General features: G+C 46.2%; 1 protein-coding gene across 1 annotated transcript in view; it reads left to right on the top strand.

Annotated features, from left to right (window-relative positions):
• The first annotated feature begins 9,681 nt into the window (after window positions 1–9,681).
• The window catches only part of LOC142774415 (nuclear pore glycoprotein p62-like), an 83,685-nt gene continuing 74,030 nt past the window's right edge, over window positions 9,682–19,336 (top strand). The window contains exons 1-3 of the mRNA XM_075874775.1: window positions 9,682–9,786; window positions 14,293–14,358; window positions 18,125–18,352. Coding sequence (XP_075730890.1) covers window positions 14,298–14,358; window positions 18,125–18,352 — 289 coding nt within the window. The 5' untranslated portion in view covers window positions 9,682–9,786; window positions 14,293–14,297. The remainder of the gene's footprint in view (window positions 9,787–14,292; window positions 14,359–18,124; window positions 18,353–19,336) is intronic.

A 19,336-nucleotide genomic window follows, 5' to 3' on the forward strand; every position in this document is an offset into this window, starting at 1 on the left:
TAACCAAGCTTTCAGTCTAGCGGAGCTCCGAACATCCCTAAACTCCTGCAGTACTTCTGCCCCAGGTTCTGACCGTGTGGTGTATGAAATGTTGAAAAACCTACCAGTCGAAACACGGAAAACCCTACTTTAATTGTTTGTACAATGCTATCTGGTTTTCTGGCACTATTCCTATCTCCAGGAAAGAGGCTATTATTATTCCCATTTTGAAAGAGGGCAAGGACCCTTCTTTAGCTTCAAGTTATAGGCCTATTGCACTTACAAGCTGCTTGTGCAAAGTATTCGAAAAAATGATAAACTGCCGACTTGTACATATCCTTGAAACAAACAATTTGCTCGACCTATTTCAGCGCGGGTTTCGAGAAACTAGATCCACCACAGACCACTTTGTTCGTATCGAGGCACAGATCAGAGACGCCTTCGTCCATAAACAATATTTTCTCTCTGTGTTCCTCGATATCGAAAAGGCGTATGACACAACATGGCGTTTCGGAATTCTAAGAGACCTGTGTAACCTTGGTGTGCGCGGAAGAATGTTTCATATAATCGAAAGTTACCTGTCAAACCGGACATTCCATGTCCGTCTGGGCAGTGTGCTCTCCCAAACATTTGTCCAGGAAACAGGCGTGCCACAAGGTGGCGTGCTTAGTTGCACACTTTTTATTATCAAAATGAATTCTTTGCACTTGTCTATTCCCCGCAATATGTTCTATTGTACATATGTTGACGACGTTCAGCTTGGCTTCAAGTCATGCAGCTTGGCCATGTGTGAGCGGCAGGTTCAGCTGGGTTTAAATAAGGTCTCCAAATGGGCAGATGAAAACGGATTTCGACTTAACCCACAAAAAAGCACGTGTGTCTAGTTCTCTCGAAAGAGAGGCATGCACTCGGAACCTGACATTCGACTGAACGGGCAACGTCTGTCCGTCAAAGCCGAGCATAAATTCTTAGGCTTAATCTTGGGCAACAAGTTGACCTTCATACCGTACATCAAGTATTTAAAAACAAAATGTTTAAAAGCCATGAATATTATAAAAGTGTTGTCACGTACTACGTGGGGTAGTGATAGGCAATGCCCCATGAACCTCTATAGAAGCCTCATTCGCACCCGCTTAGATTATGGGGCCGTTGTCTATCAGTCTGCTACTCAAAGTGCCTTGAAGATGCTGGACCCCGTGCACCATTTGGGCATCCGCCTTTGTACGGGTGCTTTTCGCACCAGCCCCGTAGAAAGCCTTTACGTGGAGTCAAATGAGTGGTCGCTTCATCTGCAGAGAACTTACATGTCCTTTGTTTTTTTCCTTAAGGTGAAAGCAGACAAGAAGAACCCCTCATACTCTACAATTAATGATTTGTCGAGCTCAACTCTGTTTCAAAACAGGCCTTCGATGAGGCAGCCCTTCTCAGTTCGCCTGAAGTGCCTAGCTGAAGAAACTGCAGTGTCACTTGAACACAGTTTAATGGCTCCTGTAGCATACCCGCCACCGTGGCAGTGGCAGACTATAGACTGCGATATGTCTTTCCTAGAAGTTACAAAACGTGCACCTATTGCCCATATCCGAACATACTTTTTGGAACTTCAACACAAATACACACGTCCTGAGTTCTTCACAGATGCCTCCAAGACTAACTCCTCTGTGTCCTACGCTGCTGTCGGCTCATCCTTTTCGGATGCTGGCCCTCTACATCCACGCACAAGTATCTTCACATTGGAAGCTTACGCGATACTTGTGGCAGCTAAACACATCAAACAATTACAAATACAAAAAGCAGTAATTTATACAGACTCCCTCAGTGTGGTAACGGCTTTGCACAGTGTTAAAAAACAAAAAAACCTGGTCCTTGTCTCACTTTACTCCATTTTGTGCACACTCTACACAAACAACATGTTGTAGTGTGCTGGGTGCCAGGGCACCGTGAGATCCAAGGCAACGTGAGGGCGGATCAGCTCGCTGCATCCGCCCATGAGAGCACCGCCATCACATCCATATCAATCCAGGCTCTTGATCTTAAGCCGTCTCTCAAACGAAACCTCAGGGACTACTGGCAGAGCAAGTGAGATATACACACACAAAACAAACTACACGTTATCAAGCCTCACCTTGGCCATTGGCCACCAGTATAAAATCACGTGTAACAGAGGTAACACTAACAAGACTCAGGATAGGAGACACATATATGACACACACACATCTTTTGTCCGGTGGTGATCCACCATTGTGGGATAAATGTGGTGAGGCATTAACAGTTCTTCACGTTTTAATTCAATGTAAACATTTAGACACTCTAAGAAGACAACACTTTCCACTATCCTACCGACAACATATACCTCTACACCCTGCAATGTTTGTTGGCAGGGAACCGCTTTTTAGTAATAAATAATTGTTAGCGTTTTTAAAAGAAATTCATAATTTTCATATCATATACCCAGGCATTCCGTAGCACAACCTCTCCAGAGAGGTTTTTGCTGCGGTGGCTACACAAGAAAGCACTTGCCTCACGGCCCTTGGACGCAAGGGTATGGACGAGTGAGGCACTTGTGCTAATGCCATACATATCCACCATCGTCTTTTATTATCACCAACTTTGTTCATCTATTCGCACCACACACACCTTTCACGGCATGGTCATGATTTTATTACTTGCATGTTTGTACCCGCCTTACCGCGAGGAATTTTATGGCCCTTTTACAGCCGCTAATCACAATCATTGTCCACATCTCTTAAACCATTAGCTGGCGCTCTTTGGCCATCAAATGGCCCTTGCGCCCAAAAATACCATATACCACCATCATCAATGAACACAACTCGCGGAGTGGTATCTGACATGGACTTACTTGACTTGACCTTTTGGAGGGGTGGAAGAGCCAAAATGTCACTAATGTACAGAGAATCATCATAAGAAGAGATAATAAAGAAACACCGACAAAACACTTAATACTCACGTTTGCATCCAGTAAACTACCAGAATCTATTCAAACAGGGTACTCGAAGACACATATCAGGCCGTACATACCAAACCCTCGTCGTTGCTTCCAATGCCAGAGGTATGGCCATGGCTCTAAAACCTGCCGTGGTTGCCAGACTTGGGCACAATGTGGATTATTAGGCCACGTGTCTGAGAACTGCAAAGAGCAGCCGCACTGTGTGACGGAAACCATGCCGCATATTCACGCTCCTGCACATTCTGGAAAAAAGAAAAAGAAATAATTATATTAAAGGTGAAGGAGAACATATCATATAAGGAAGCACGGCGAAGAGTCGCTCCATTCTATGGACCTACTTACGCTGATGCGGCGCGTCAGGGGGCACCGCCGCACCAGCCTCCGCCACTCCTTCGGCCCGTGCATACCGAGCCGGCGGTTGTGGCACCTGCCCCCAAGGCGGCTGTAGCCTAGGCTACACCGCCTACTAACAAACAGAGACCGGAGACTCCAGAATCCTCGGGTCTCAAGGCCTCACCTCACCAGGCGAGGCCCAAAATTCGAACTAACAGCCCGCACGTGCAGGCATCCAGTGCCTCCGAGGAGGCAATGGATACGTCGGTACCCTTGGTGCCGAAAGAGCGGCGTGGCTCCTTGGAGCGCGCCAAGAAAACAAAAAATCCGATAACAGGGCCTGGTGGCCGCCCTGTTAAGTGAACTCAAACTCCCTGTTTAAATTGCCACTTGCTTTTCGTACATACAGCACTATTTTACATTCACCATGAACACCCCAATTATACAATAAAACGTCAGGGGCCTTCTCAGAAACCTTGACGACATCTGAGAACTCTTACACGAACACTCACCAAAAGTGCTGTGTGTACAAGAAAGACACCTTAATTCAAAACAAACAAATTTTCTACGTAAATACGTTATTTCCGAAAGGACCGTGTTGATGCCATGACATCATTCGGAGGTGTTGCCATCATAGTGAATCAAGGAATTGCATGCACACACTTACAACTCCAAACATCCCTTGAGGCAGTGGCTGTTCGAGCGGTTCTTTTTGATAAACTGATCACAATCTGCACTATTTACATTCCTTCTAGCTATCAGCTGCAATAAACGTGCTTTACACTTTTTAATTGATGAACTTCCAGAGCCTTATGTTCTCCTTGAAGGCTTTAATGCGCATAGCAGTCTATGGGGCGACTCTCGGTATGACGCGCGAGGTCGACTGATTGAACAGTTCCTTCTGTCGTCGAGCGCGTTTCTCCTAAATCGAAAAGAACCAACCTGTTATAATCTCGCTAATAACACCTACTCCTCGATAGACCTAAGCATGGTATCTCCATCTCTTGTGCCTCTACTCCAGTAGAAAGTCGTCAGTAATCTGTATGGAAGTGACCACTTCCCCGTAGTTTTGAGCACAACTACAGTAACTGAGTGTCCACCACGTGTTCCCTAGTGGCTCATAAACAGAGCCGACTGGGAACAGTTTTATACCATCGCTCGTCTAGGTTGAATGACATATGTACTTTGAACATTGATGTTGCTGTCAACTTCTTCACAGCGTTTTTAATTGATGCTGCAACAAAATGCATCCCACAATCAAATGCACACCCTGGAAAACGGCGTGTGCCGTGGTGGAACTCTGAATGCCGTAACGCGCGCAAACAGCAAAACAGAGCTTGAAGATTGCTTCGGAACTCACAGACAGCCGAAAACCTTGACACCTTCAAGAAAATAAAGTCTCAAGGCAGGAGAACACTTCGGCAGGCCAGAAGAGAAAGCTGGCAGAAGTTTTTGTCAGGGATCAATTCATACACACATGAGGCTAAAGTTTGGAACATGGTCGGTAGGATTGCAGAAAAACAGGTACACACTTCCACTCGTAAACACTCAGGGGGAATTTTATGGCCCTTATGCAGCCGCTTATCACAATCATTGTCCATATCTTTAGTAAAATGAACTGGCGCTCTTTGGCCGTGGAATGGCACTTGCGCCACAAAACATCAAACGTCATTTGGTTTCTCTCTCATATTACATTTAACTAAACAATGATCACTGAAGTGTATTGGGTAGACAGCATATATCTTGCAGTGGGCTATTAATTTAAGCGACACGTAAATGCGATCAAGGCGTGCATGGCTATTCCCATAAAAATGTGTGAAACGCACATCCCGCGTTTCCTCCATATAGCTGCCCACTTCTTCTAACTCGAATTCAGAAACCATGCCATCTAGCGTCCCACTACGTTTATCGTAAATGGCGCGTCCGTTTGATCGATCTCGCCCGTTGAGGACGCAGTTAAAATCACCAAGTAATACAGATTTTTTTTCCAAAGTGAAGTGCTGCTTTAGGCTTGAAAAAAAAATTGATCGCTCCTTGCAAATCGTTGGTGCATAAATACACACAATACGCCACTGACATTCATTAAATACAAAATCACAGGAAACCAATCTACCAGATGGGCAAGAGAAAATATCTTGCACTACCAGACCCGGTAACTTCTTAATGAACAAAACACAGCCTGCGGACATGCCTATTGCTTGACTTACAATTGCGTAGTAATGCGCCGTAAACCTCAGCACCGTGCCCCGGGTCTGTTCCTTACCGTCTACTTTTGTTTCTTGCACAGCTAGTACATCCAGATCATGATCCACGAGCAGCTTGTGCACTTCGCTCTGTTTCGGCTTGGCGGTAAGACTTCGAACATTTAACGTTGCCACTCTAAGTTTCGGTGCAAAAGCCATGTCTACACAGTGAAGAAGTTAGCCTGGGGCATGATGCTTACTTTCAGCATTTAGCATAGAGCTAGACATCTTCGGAGCCTCCAGGTGGACCCGTGCCACTGGAGGACAAAGGTGGCCAGTGTTTGTCCAATATCGGGTTGGGACGCAGCCTTGTGCTGCTGCGTCGGAACGAAGTCACCTTCGCAGGTGGCCCCTCTTCATGCTTTTCACTGGACACCTCACGCCGTCCTGCAGACTGTTCGAGGGGTCTTTTGCTTGGCGCCCGACCACTGGTACTCTCGCACGACACTGGAAGTTCAATTAATTCCACCTGCTCAGGCTCCTTCGATGGGGTGCTTGTGAAGCCTTCCTCGGTTTGGACGGCTGGCTCTTGAATAACTTCCCCAGACATACTGCTTGTACTGTTGGTCCATCAACACCAGTCGGTGTAGCTGTACCCGTTGAAGCATATGGGTTAACCACGTCACCTGTGCCTTTCGCCGCGTCTTCAGCCTTGGTCACGTCCATCACCAACTCTGCTGTGTCTTCACCTTCAGCTGATCCGATAGCCGATGCGTACGTGCGCATGCGCTCATCTTCGCTGTGGCCAAACCGCCGACAACGCGAGCATCGGGGTACCTAACACTCTCTTCTAACATGGTCGGTACCTTGGCAGTGCAGACACTGCATTGGCCGACTAGGTGCAACCATAAGTGCCAGTTCACCAGCCACCCTGATTTGATGCAAGAGATCTTCAACCTTCATGCCACTCTTGAGCTTAAGAAGCACAGACCGTGTGGTTGACCCCTTGTCGCTGACTCCTTGAACACGCCAATGCTCCCGGGTGACTTGAACGACCTTCCCAAAAGCCACCAACGCTGTTCGCACGTCTTCATCATTTGACACCATACAGCAGCCAATGAAGACGCAGCTGCACCTGCTGATCCTGGGGGTCTACGATTATGCAGCGTAGACCTTCGACTTTCAGCTCCTTCACGTCCAGCAAGTGTCTCGTAGCGTCCACGTTTTTCATGGTGACTGCTTAGACATGATTTATCTGGTAGGCCCCAGTGCCAACACCTCGGGCAGCAGTCCTGTAGGACCGAGTGCGTCTCGAAAATCTTCTACTCAATGCAGTCTGCCATGCACATCACCGTGTAAAAACACAGTGTATTGCGCGACGCATCCCTTGGGCAGTGGTGGCAAAATAATCTCGTATCCTGCATCTTGATCTTCGGTCATCCTGTTACCGCGGCTAGTATGCGCCACAAACGCCGCTCCCACGGAGCACATGATCCTTGCGTTCGATGCGCGTGAGTGCTCACGAAAGAATGGCTCGACCACTTTGGTAAAACACGAAACTACATACTTAAAACGACACATTATATGGATGGACGAATGAATGGATGCGGCTGTACCTTTTAGATCGGGTGGCGGTTAACGCCACCTAGTCATAATATTTAGTGAACTAACCACTAGATTTAGCTTTTTTACTTTAAATAGTAAAGTTGAGGACTGGTACTTTGCATTGAAGGATTTAATTTTCACTCGTGCCTTGTCTTTAGCCACCAATCAGACAACCTTATTCTAGTTAATTCTACAGCTTAAAGTCTATTTTGCCCTCCCTGTCCCTAAACCACACTGCTTTAATAAACTCTGTGCCATCATCCTAAGCTATAGGGTGAAGCCCTTTACAGAACATTATCAAGTGTTCGGCAGTTTTTTCCTCCTCTCCACATGCACTGTATACCGTGTCTACCCTTCGTATTTGGCCCGAAATATCTTGGTTCGCAATACTCCCGTCTTGGCCTCAAAGAGTAGAGAACTACACCGAGTATTATCATAGATCCTTTCCTTGGCTATTTCCTCCTTAAAAGTTCGATAGATCTCTAGTGCGGACTTCTTAATCATGCCAATTCTCCACATGTATGCCAATTCTCCACATGCCCAGATATTTGTATTTATCTGTTATCTTTAGCGTGACCTCCTGTCTCCTAAGCTCGCTACCTTCATTATCATCAAAAATAATTACTGCTGATTTTTCCTTACTGAATCTGAAATCTAACCTATCTCCCTCATTACCGCAGATGTCCATCAATCTTTTCAAATCTTCCTTGTTGTCGGCCATTAGCACTATATCATCTGCATATATCAATGCTGGTAGTGCCTGTTCAATGAGTTTTCCTTGTTTGACCAAAGGGAGGTTGAAACCAAGTCCACTTCCCTCTAATTTGGCCTCTAATCCTTGTAGGTACATCAGTAATAACAAGGGTGACAGAGGACACCCCTGCCCAAGCCCCCGTTTTACCTGTGTGTGCTTGGATACCTGTTTTTCCCACTTTATAACTACCTTGTTACTTTTATAGATATCCTTTAAAAGATTGGTGACTCCATCTTCCACACCTAGTGTGTCCAGTATTCCCCACAAGTTCTTTTGAACCATGCTATTGTATGCTCCCTTGATATCCAAAAATGCTAGCCACAGGGACCTGTGTTCCTTTTCTGCTATTTCGATGCACTGGGTCAGTGAGAACAGATTTTCTTCCAACCTCCTGTGTTTCCGAAACCCATTCTGCAGTTCCCCCAGCACCACTCATTCTCTATCTATGTCTGCAGCATTTCCTTTATAATCTGCATCGCCAGCCTGTAGACCACTGATGTCACTGTTATGAGACGGTAGTTGTTTATGTCAGCTTTGTCCCCCTTTCCTTTATGGATTATGCTCATCCTGCTAAGTTCCTGTCCATCGGGGACTTCACCATCGATTATTGTTTTGCTCACTGCCTCTCTCAAAGTATGTTTAGACTTCAGACCCAATGTCTTTATCAGCATAATTGCAATGCCATCTGGGCTTGTTGATGTACTCTAAGAACCCTCTTCTCAGCCCTTTCCCACTCTCGTTGTGAAAATGGAGCCATTGCACCACTTGATCCATCCTTGCATATTGTGGTGCATAAGGCACGCCACCAGTGCGCATACGCGCCCCCTCTCTATCCTCTCCAACGCTCCCCCATCTCACCTCGCAACACCGATGCAGGCAACGTCTGCCAATGACTTCCTTGATTGAAAGACTAACTGCTTCAGCTGCACAATTGTTCACAGGCCACCTTTTTCGTATATATAGGCACTGGATCTTGACCTCCATGGTAGTACCGGTGGGATATTTCTCTTGTGCGTTATTGAACAACAAAAATTCGCAGCGTACGCTTTAACAAAAGCGGACTGTGGGTCCCCGTGTCCAATCGGCGTCTTCTGTCTCTCATTGCCTATTAGCAGTGATTAGAATGTTCCAGTAGAAAACACCGGTCCATCACTGCGTGCTTTGTGCCTGCAGGTTTCTCTTCTGTGCAACGCCCCAATGAGCGCCAGCATCAACGCCGTCGCCATATCAAGCGTTAACGCCCGTTGCATGGTTCCTTTTAGCGGGAGATTGTGGGTCATAGCGATCAAAGAACTGATATAATAAGTCAAGTACCAGCACATTTGCAACACCCTCCCCGAGATATAGCCACTACATGCACTCCGCCTGACACTAGAAGTTATGGCTCCTTGCGAAGAAACGCGGTGCGGAGTGTGTCAAAAGGTGTCCTCCGCCCTGCAAGTGGCGGCGCGCGCATCGAGACACCGTATAAATATTACTGAGTCCGCCCCAGTACAAACAATAATTGGTTACACTTCATCGTCATCCCCTGTTGGCCTGAATCGCGTCGCACGCTTTGTGGCTGCCCCGCCGCGGTGGTCTAGTGGTTAAGATACTCGGCTGCTGACCCGCAGGTCGCGGGATCAAATCCCGGCTGCGGTGGCTGCATTTCCGATGGAGGCGGAAATGTTGTAGGCCCGTGTGCTCAGATTTGGGTGCATGTTAAAGAACCCCAGGTGGTGGAAATTTCCGGAGCCCTCCACTACTGCGTCTCTCATAATCATATGGTGGTTTTCGGACGTTAAACCCCACATATCAATCAATCTATGAACGCTTTGTGGCTGATTACCCGTAGTGGGTTGTGCCAGTCCTCCAGGAATCGTCATCGTGTCCGTGCATTCTGCAGTCGGTGTGCCAGTCTGTTGTAGCCAACTGCCTCGTCCAAAATTTCATTCGGGAAAACGCAGCGTAGTACCGTAGCACAATAGGTAAGTGCTGTAGTGTAAATTAGTGATGAGCTCTCGTAGAGTACGGTTGTTGTTGTTTTTTTCGGCCCCTCGTGGAGCTGACGTGGCCGCGGCCACTTCTTCGTCCCGCCAGGACTAGCTTGAGGAGCAGGCGCGATTGACAGTAGTGTCGAGGGAAATGTAAAAATATTTATTTATTCTACGTCCTGTCCGTTACTGCATGCCTTGATTCTCCTACATTTCGATTACCGCTCTGAGCCTCTTGAGCGCGGCCAGCGTCTTGTTTCCTGCTACGCCGTCCCCGTTTTCTACAGATTCCTTGAAGCACCTGCTTCTTTTCTGTCCTACCTCACGATGGCGACTGTTATTCTTTCACCCGTGTTTGTTTATACGTCCGGAAATCTCCCGGTTTCGTGGCTGTTCTGTGGTGCGACCCCGGTGCTCGGGTGGTCTGGAGGAGCGAGCGCGTACTTATCGCTCCTCCGGACGGCTGCCTGTTTACCCCAACCAACCAGGCGTGGCAATGCTGGTCATGTGACGATTAATTGTCTCGCTGGCCAATGGCTATTCTCCACCTACCGTAAAGCAGTTTCCTGCCAGTCTCATTCAGAGACGTCACTCGCGCTTCCGTCGCTCGGCCCCTTCGTCTGCATGCCGTGGCGTACGCCGCGCTCCTGCCCCACACAACACGGCCTGAATGGAAACTCGTTTTATTGCGATAGAAATTATATGGACAGTCTCGGCTGGTTTTTGCCGCCGGCCGCCGTCTTTCACCGTGTAGTGAACACTCGAGAAAAAACAAACAAAAAAGCCGCCCAGCTCGTCGCGATGCGCCGACGCCCGCCCTCCTCATCGGCGTACTTTGCCCCGCGAATGGTGAGGGGAGGGCGGGTGGAGCGGGCGTCGGCACATCGTGACAAGCTAGGCGAGGAGCGCGGGCGGCGTTTTTTTTTTCTGAGTGTTCACTACACAGTAAAAGGCGGCGGCAAAAAAAAAAAACAGCCGAGACTGTTCATATGATTTCTATCGCGATAAAATGAGCTTCTATTCCATCCGCGGACTTGCCCCTCGGATGGAGGGGAAGGGGGGGTTAGATGTTTGTGCGCGCGCTTATACTTTCTTGGAAAGAATCGTGTGCCTTCGGCTTTCACAGGAATGATTGCGTTAGTTATCGGGCCCCCAAAGGTCACTTCGGTCTCTGCACAGGCCCCGTTTGCGAAAACAGCACGCTTTTCATACACAGCAATCTATAACAACTGGGGCACTTGTTAGTTTGCACCCATCGGTACCTGTGATTACGTTTTGTGTGTCGTTTTTGTTTAAACAGCAAGTTAGTGTCGAGCGGTAAACATTGTTAGATTGCTCTCGTCCTGTAAATGTAATTGTTTTAATACATCATTTGTGCATGAGCAGCGCGTTGCACGTTTCGATGTGCTTGCCGTTCTCAGCGTGACATTCCAAGTTGTTGCTGTCGCATTCATTGCTTCGCCCTTGAAGCGAAACTAGGATTTTTCCCAGGCTCACGCGGGTGCCGTCGGCGCAGAAACTAACAAGCCCAAGCATCACAACGCCCTCCTTCTAACTGCCCTCTTACGAGCCGGGCTGAATTTCATAGTACAGCCTCTGCACGGAAAATGAACTCAAGACGCCGACTTTGTATACCCTTAACGACACAGTGCAGGCGTTTGATGCCCATTTGAAGCTGACGTCATGCGTCGCTCGGCAGAAGTTTCAGAAACGGAAGCAATTTCCCGGAGAGCTGGGGTGCAATCGCGCTAGGGTTCCATTCCTTTTAAAATACAGAGCATTTTTTAGTCGCTCGATGCCGCGCTTCGGCGTCGGCGGTGGCACCATCCACACCCTCCGCTGTGCATGATCGCATCTCGTGCCGCATGCTCGCGTCTCGTGCAGAGACGCGCATGCTCGTGTGTAGTGCTGGCCCAGAAAGACACCCGTAAAACTGTCGCTCCCCTCCCTCCCTCTCGCTTCTCAGGTCTGAAACTGTCGTAACTTGTGTTGTATCGGGTTCGAGCAGAGAACGAGACGGAGACACAGAGTAACACAAATCCAGGTGCGTTGCGTCGCGCCCCGATGCAAGCGTTCCACAGTGCCTCTTTATTGAAGCTCTCAAACCCTTTAGTGCCACATCTCTTTTTTTTCCAGGCGAAAGAATCGGTCAGTTCAAGTACCTGACAGGTTTCACAATGCGTCGACCATATCTTGAACATACGCTTTTTCCTTCACTCAAGTCAGGGTTAACACTTTCTTCTTCATCCTTTGATGTAGCCACCGTTCCTCATGTTTCTTGCTCTTGTGGGAGGCCTGATTCCACTTGTTCACTGTCTTCGATGTCTGCACGATCTTTCCTAGTTGCCGAAGCCACAATCAAATGGTGTGTGTTCCGAACGAGTTCCCTTCCTAGGGTATTGACGACCCATGATCTTGTACTGCCGTTCTTATTCACAAGCTGGCCTGTAGTGCCACGGATTGTCACCCTTACTGAACCTCCTGCTGTTCGCCTTGATCGCTGGCTTTGTGCCTAATGTTGTACTTTCGGGTTTGCTTCCACTTCTCTTCTTTATATTTCCGGCAGAATTCCTCATGGTTGGGCAACTTTGAGGTCAGCTGGAATGGCAGTGTTGGTAAAGTCGTCCTGAGCTGTCTTCCCATTAGGAGCTGAGCTGGAGTATATCCACTGCAGCCTGGAGTCATCCTGTACATGAGGTGTCCTACATTTCAGTCATCAGCTTTTTTGAGGATGTCTTTGACGACTTTCACCATCCCTTTTGCTTCATTGTTCTTGGGATAGTGCAGTCTGCTCGTGACATGCCCTATTTGCTATCTATCTCTTTGTTGAAGATCGCAAACTTCTATAAGGTGAACTGAGGTCCATTGTCGGACCTAAACGCTTCTGGTATTCTATGATGGGCAAACAAGGATTTCAACAGAGCTATCACCGTACCTGTAGTCGTGTTCCGCAGATAACATACTGCTATATAGCGGGCATAATAGCCTACAACGACCAAATATTGCTTGCCGTTCAGTTCAAACAGATCAGCAGGAACTGTGTGCCATAGATAATCTGGCATCTCTGACTCAGTCATGGGCTCCACTTTTGGAATCCGTTCCTGGATCCAGGTCGTGCAGTTTGCTCCCCACCATGATATTCTGCATAATGTTGGGACAAATAATATCCTCCATGGTTTGAGCTGAACGAAGATTTGCTACTGCTACAAGGGCTTTGCTCACCAAGATAGGTCCGATCTTTTGTATGTTCAAGCCACCCTTCGGACGAAACACTATCTTGATGTTGTCTTCCGGTAAAGATGGCATGCGTGAGGCTCTGATCATACGATTCATGATGTTAAGGGGTGTCCGAGAGGAGCTCACCTGTCCGCTGCTTGGGTGGTTTTTTTTTTGCTGCATAAATGTCGCAGTTGTTTCGGCGCGTTCCTTGTTCGTTTTCCGGCTGCTCACCACTTTCCAACCCGTGTTGTTCGCGGTGAAACCCGTGTCTTCGTATGCTGCGATCTCTTGTTCATCAGATCTGGATGAAGCACTCAGCGTTGCTTGTATATCCTCCGCCAAGCTGTCCATTTCGTTGGTAGTAGACCCCATTCAAGTCTCGCGCTTGGCGCAAAAAGCGAGTATACCCCTTGATGACGAATCATTTCAATGTGATATTACCAATCAATAAATAATAATTATTTGGTAAACCATAATTTCAGCTTGATGTAACTCTTGAAAACCTATTTAGACGGGATGGCATAATGCTTAATAGCCAAAATTTGAATTTTTGTTACAGAACCAAAGGAAATTCTCTATCTCTGCACAATGCAAAAAGCTCTTGCAGCAATATGCAGAAAGTGCACGACCTCTCATGAAATGTCTTTGTTCACACAGGATGTCACTTTGCCCTGCGTACCATGTTGACACCAGATGTAGGGCAGATGCCAAATTCGGGCTTTTTATTGTGTGTGTGTCTGTGTGTTCATGCATATGCGTGTGCACATCATTAGTTCCAAGTCAGATCAGTTAAAGCTATTGAGAAAAGCAGTTACGACACCTGTCTGGCTTCAGTCTCTACATCTTGCTCTAGGAAACAGAATTATTAAAAGAGGACGCTGACTGGCAACTCAAGGAAGTCGTCCCTTGCCACCCCATGCTCCCGTTTGAACAATGAAGAGACGTCTCTAATACATTACAAATAATTGCCTTTCATGGCTCCCATACGGCCTTCTCCTACTCACTATAGTCCGAAATGGAGTAGATTCCCCGCTACAAAAGGCCACAATCTTGTCAACGGCCATACATATAAACCAGCTGCATAGTATTCACCTCGGCACCATAGCTGTTTTCATATATGTGTGTGCGTGTATGCACGCGTGCATGTGTAACACATCGCTTCATGGGGAGGTGTAACAGTCCATATAAGAACCGCTCGTAAATGTGTGTGAAACTGGTTTCATTGTGTCTGGTGTCTGGTTTCATTCTTTCAACACTTTTTCTAACTTTTCTTTCATGCAGGCACAATGTCGGGCGGCAACCCATCTAGCTCCTTCACCTCCCGCATCCCTGCCACTCCGACAGCACGTGTGTTTCATTAGTTTGTCTCTTTGAAATGCGTCACGCTTGATAAGAACAGTGGTTCATTTAAATATAAAACGTATGAAACGGTAACATTTTTTCCACGACTGATCAGAGATGTGTTCCAGACGTGCTGGAACGATGGTAATAGATAGATTGATTGATTTGTGTGGTTTAACGTCCCAAAACCACCATATGATTATGAGAGACGCCGTAGTGGAGGGCTCCGGAAATTTTGACCACCTGGGGTTCTTTAACGTGCACCCAAATCTGAGTACACGGGCCTACAACATTTCCGCCTCCATCGGAAATGCAGCCGCCGCAACCGGGATTTGATCCCGCGACCTGCGGGTCAGCAGCCGAGTACCTTAGGAAAGATGGGAATAAAAAGTAGACATCAAATGATGCATTTTAGTCGGTATAGTGACTGTGAACTGAGCATGAGCTTATACCGCGTGTTAGCGTGACTGCAGTGCCCTCATGTGGAGTCGTGGGACTCAGATACGCTGTGCTACGTGGCTGCTTACTTGTAGCAGCAACCGCTGTTTATCATAATGTCTTGGCTGGAACCTTTTAGGCGAGTCCGGCCATTGGGGGCACATGACGCACAACAGCTCAATTTACCTGTTGCACATCTGTCTCGCAGTAACATTGAAATACGATGAAATGACAGGAAAAGATGAAATCTCATATCAATATGTTTTCGAATATGGCACACAAGTGCAATGAAAGTTTTGGCATTTCCATAATTTATGCTTATAGCTTCTACTAATCAATAATTACTAGCTAAGCTGAATGTTAATTGGTTTGGAAAGGGCAGTAGCTAAGAAAACAAAATTCATTTTATTGTTGTCTCTTCCCCCACTTTTAATGTGTTACCTAGACCTGAGTGAAGTGGACATTTTATAGACCTGCTGTTTTTAGTATGAAAAGGTGAACGAGCTTGTTAGTTAATTAATTAAGGCAGAAGAGAAGTTGCAAAAGAATGTGCTATGGTGTGCTAGTGGTCATGGCGCTCAAAAGCTGAGCCAAAGGTCATACGGGAGTGAATCCTGGCCTCAGCAGTCACATTTCAACAAAAACGGAAAGGTCCGCCGTGTACTTTAATTTATGTGAACTTTAAAGCACCGCAAATGTTCAAAATTTTGGGAGCCCTTCTCCACGGTGTCCTTTGTAATGATGTCGTGGTTTGGGGATGTAGAGCCGCAGCGGCTAATATGAACAGAGAACAAGGTGCTCATCTGTCTTCTGTGCTGCCTTAAAGGGGTACTGACACAAAACCTTTGGCCTCGCGTTTTTCTGCTGCAACGTGTTGCTGGGGGCCTGTTAATCATGACAAGACACATAATTTGCTACAGCACGCAACAGATAATTATTTATAGGCCCCTTATTATCGATCAGTTTCAGTTTCCGTTTGAGAGATCTCCAAAAACTGGGCGCAACTGTCGCCAACTCACGTGTGCAGCTTTTGACCATGTCAGCACACAGAACTGTGACACACTTGCACATGATCCGCAACAATAATTACATTCGAATAGGAAACGGGACTGCAATGTCGCCAAACACAGAAATTTCTAAGCCTGCGCCACGGCCACGCATTCGCAACCAGCCACCGAGCAATATAGACTGCGGTAACAAACGCGGCAAAAGAAAAATGGCCGCTATGCCGTCATCATAACTTGTTTTGTTGATTGCAGCGTGGTGACGTGGGAGAAGTAAGGGGTCCCCTAGGGGTACCCTTCAATGGTGTCAATGGCACGATGGAGTCTAGGGCTCGTGCAAACTTCAAAATGCTTTTAAAATACCTTCCCAGCTATATTCACTGTTGATATTATGCAGATGATGTATGAATGTTCCTGGGAATCAACCCAGCAGACCATCTCGGCTGCGAAATTTTGTGTCAGTGCCCCTTTAGAGGGGCCCTGAAACACTTTTTCAAGTAACCATGGAATGATTTCATTGGAAGAGCTTATTGCCTCACAAAGTCGATGCTGCAAAGGTTTTAAAGAATCCGTTCAGTGTGAGTGGAGTTACAAAGGTTTGTCGCATGCTGCAATTGCATTCTCTCTTCTCTCATCCCGAGAAAAGCACTGGAAGCTAAGCAGGGAGGGATGGCAGGGCCACTGAAAAATGTCATGTGCGCCTTGTGACCTTGAGCACTTTTTTCCTTTCTTTTCTTTGAATTCGCAGCTGTTTCAGTGTGATTGCGCGTGCACGCGTGGACAAGTAGCGGCCTTTCGCTGCGATCTCTGTAATGAGCGAGCTCGCCATGTTAAAATCAGCCAATGGCAGATAGACGGGTTTACTACGTGCGATTTTTGGGCATATTGCACGATTTGTTGAGAGAAGAAAAAGCAACTTTTAGCTGACTGATAATTTATTGTGAATGCCAGGCCGCGTGGTACGCTGTAATATTTGGCTCACGTGTTGTCGGGAGCTTCTACTACTGATCGGCAGCGTTTTCTGACCATGCTCAAAAAGTGTTGCAGGGCCCCTTTAAGGATGGGCATTGCTATGAAAGCTATTTTTGTTATTTGTGGAGATAGAATGATAAAACTCGGCATGTAGATTGGAATGGTTCTGCTGATATAACTCAAGTTCGTTTAGAGCTGTCTCTTGTAGTTTTTAAGCTGTGACAGCTCGACTTTCATTATAAATTCAAAATAATTATTGAAGTAGGCATGAGTTCATTGAAACGTTTTTATAATATTTGCAAAAACCCATTGGGTGCTTAAGGTTATTGGTTTATTTTTAATGTTCATATAGGAACACAAAAATATATTTTCTTACAACTTTTAAGCAAGGCCAGATGTAAAAATCTGTTGGTTGTAGAGACAAATATGGACTGCTTTACCGAACGTACGTTTCAGGACTAATGAGCTTGAAGAAAAAAAAACAGTCATCATGCCTGCGCAGAACTCGCAGCACTGTCGCAGCGAAACTACAGGGACACTTGCAGGGTACCACTACACAATGAATTATTATATTTTTTGTGTTGTAGGGAGGCATTCAGTATGCCAACCTTTGTCATTTTCCCGAGAAGCTTGGTACTCGCTACACACCTGCAAAACATTTTGTATAATTTTTTGGTGTTGTGGCTGACAAAGAGAAATAATTATGCCTGAAGCTTATGTAATGGTTTGGAGCATTTGACAAACCACTCGTTACCCAATTTGCATTCTTCGATGCCTGTTTGTTTCATTGCTGTTCTAAACTGCTTATTACTTAGGTTAATACGGTTGCTTTCTTGACGTGAAGCCTGCCTAGGGTTAGTTTTCAAGGTAGTTTTAAGAGCTCACGTGACTCAGTACTATAATAATGGGGTGGCATGCAGGGGACCCGGGTTGAAATCCCATTGTCCTTGCTGTTTTGCATTTACTTAGTTTTCTTTTTTTCATGCAATAGTAGTTACAGACATTGGTGGTGACAGTGGACAACTACAGTTCATGCAACCCCTGTGAGTGCATAATAGCTTTTGCTGTAAAATGGAGTCTTTATACCTTAGTTTTTTGTAAAATGATATGGCAATGACTGACAGAAACTGCACAATAAATGAAAGCCAATAAAATAAAGCATACACAAAATGTAAATCAAAGTTATGAAAACGAAACTTGGAATAGAGCTGGTTTCATGTTTCATTGGGGGTACGCAACATTATGGCTACCCCAAGCTCCAATCTCTCCTTTTTTTTCAGCAATGCCAAGATGGTGGTACTGTGTCAAAGGAAGGCTGTAGGATATGCATTTTTTAAAGCCAAATTTCGCCATCGCAGCGCCACCCACCATTACTGCCAATACAGCACCAGGTTTCACTGCTGCCACCGCAGCATCATGTACCTGCACTGCCACTGAACCACCACCCATCACCACAGCACCAGGCACTGCAACAGCCACCGCACCACCACCCGCTACCTCTGCCACCACCGCACCAGGCACCGCAACTGCCACAGCCCCTCCACCCACAACCACCACAGCGCCAGGAACCACCATTGCCAAAATGAGTGAGACTGCAGCATTTTGTCTTCTTCTTGAAGGGATTATCGATGTGCACTTTTGAAAAGGAGCAAATTGGACTAGCTGGTTTTCTGTAGGTAATAAAAGGTACAATGTAAATATAAGATAAATAAGAAAGCCTTTGATTTAGCCCTATTATTTTCCAAGTCCTCCCATCTTGCTTTGTGCCGTACCCTTTAAATTTTTCTAAGCATTCCATATCTGTCTTGCACACAAGCGGGTTACATTTGCAAGTTGTCAAGGTTATGGTGACTGTACATTAGGCTGGGCGGCTAAATTTTCTCTAGAAACTCCAAGTCTATGTAGAAACACCAAGTCTTATCGGCATTAACAAAGTATCGGTACCGATGGAAGGGAAAATGTTGTAGGCCTGTGTTGTCAGATTTGGGTGCACGTTAAAGAACCCCACGTGGTCGAAATTTCCGGAGCCCTCCACTACATCTCTCATGATCATATGGTTGTTTTGGGACGTTAAATCCCACATATCATCAAATATAGTATTGGTAATAGCCTTGTGCGATAAGTAAATTTTGGTTTCGAAGTTAATTCGAAACGAGTAGCGATGAAATAAAAAAATGTTTATTTGAATGCGAATGGTACTTTTCGATTTTTAAGAAGCAAATTTAGCATATTTGTCATGACTCAGATATGTGCAGTATATATATATATATATATATATATATATATATATATATATATATATATATTGTACTTCTGAGACAGGCCTATTCCGGTTCACTCAACCACACAGTCCAAGCGCCGGCTCCACTACTCTTCTTCTTCTGCGTCCCATACCCTCGCGCATCTTTGTTGCAAAATATAATTTGTACAAAGCATGTGCTACGAGTGGCATGGGTTGATGCATTCAGATATACATGCACCTGAATTATTTCAAGAAAGTGCGGTCATTATTTTTTATTGTCTTCTGCGTTAAGTGTATTATCTGAGCGTTAGCGAGTTTTCCAGCCGAG

Source organism: Rhipicephalus microplus, chromosome 10 (genome assembly GCF_043290135.1).
Source record: "Rhipicephalus microplus isolate Deutch F79 chromosome 10, USDA_Rmic, whole genome shotgun sequence".
Lineage (NCBI taxonomy): Eukaryota > Metazoa > Arthropoda > Arachnida > Ixodida > Ixodidae > Rhipicephalus > Rhipicephalus microplus.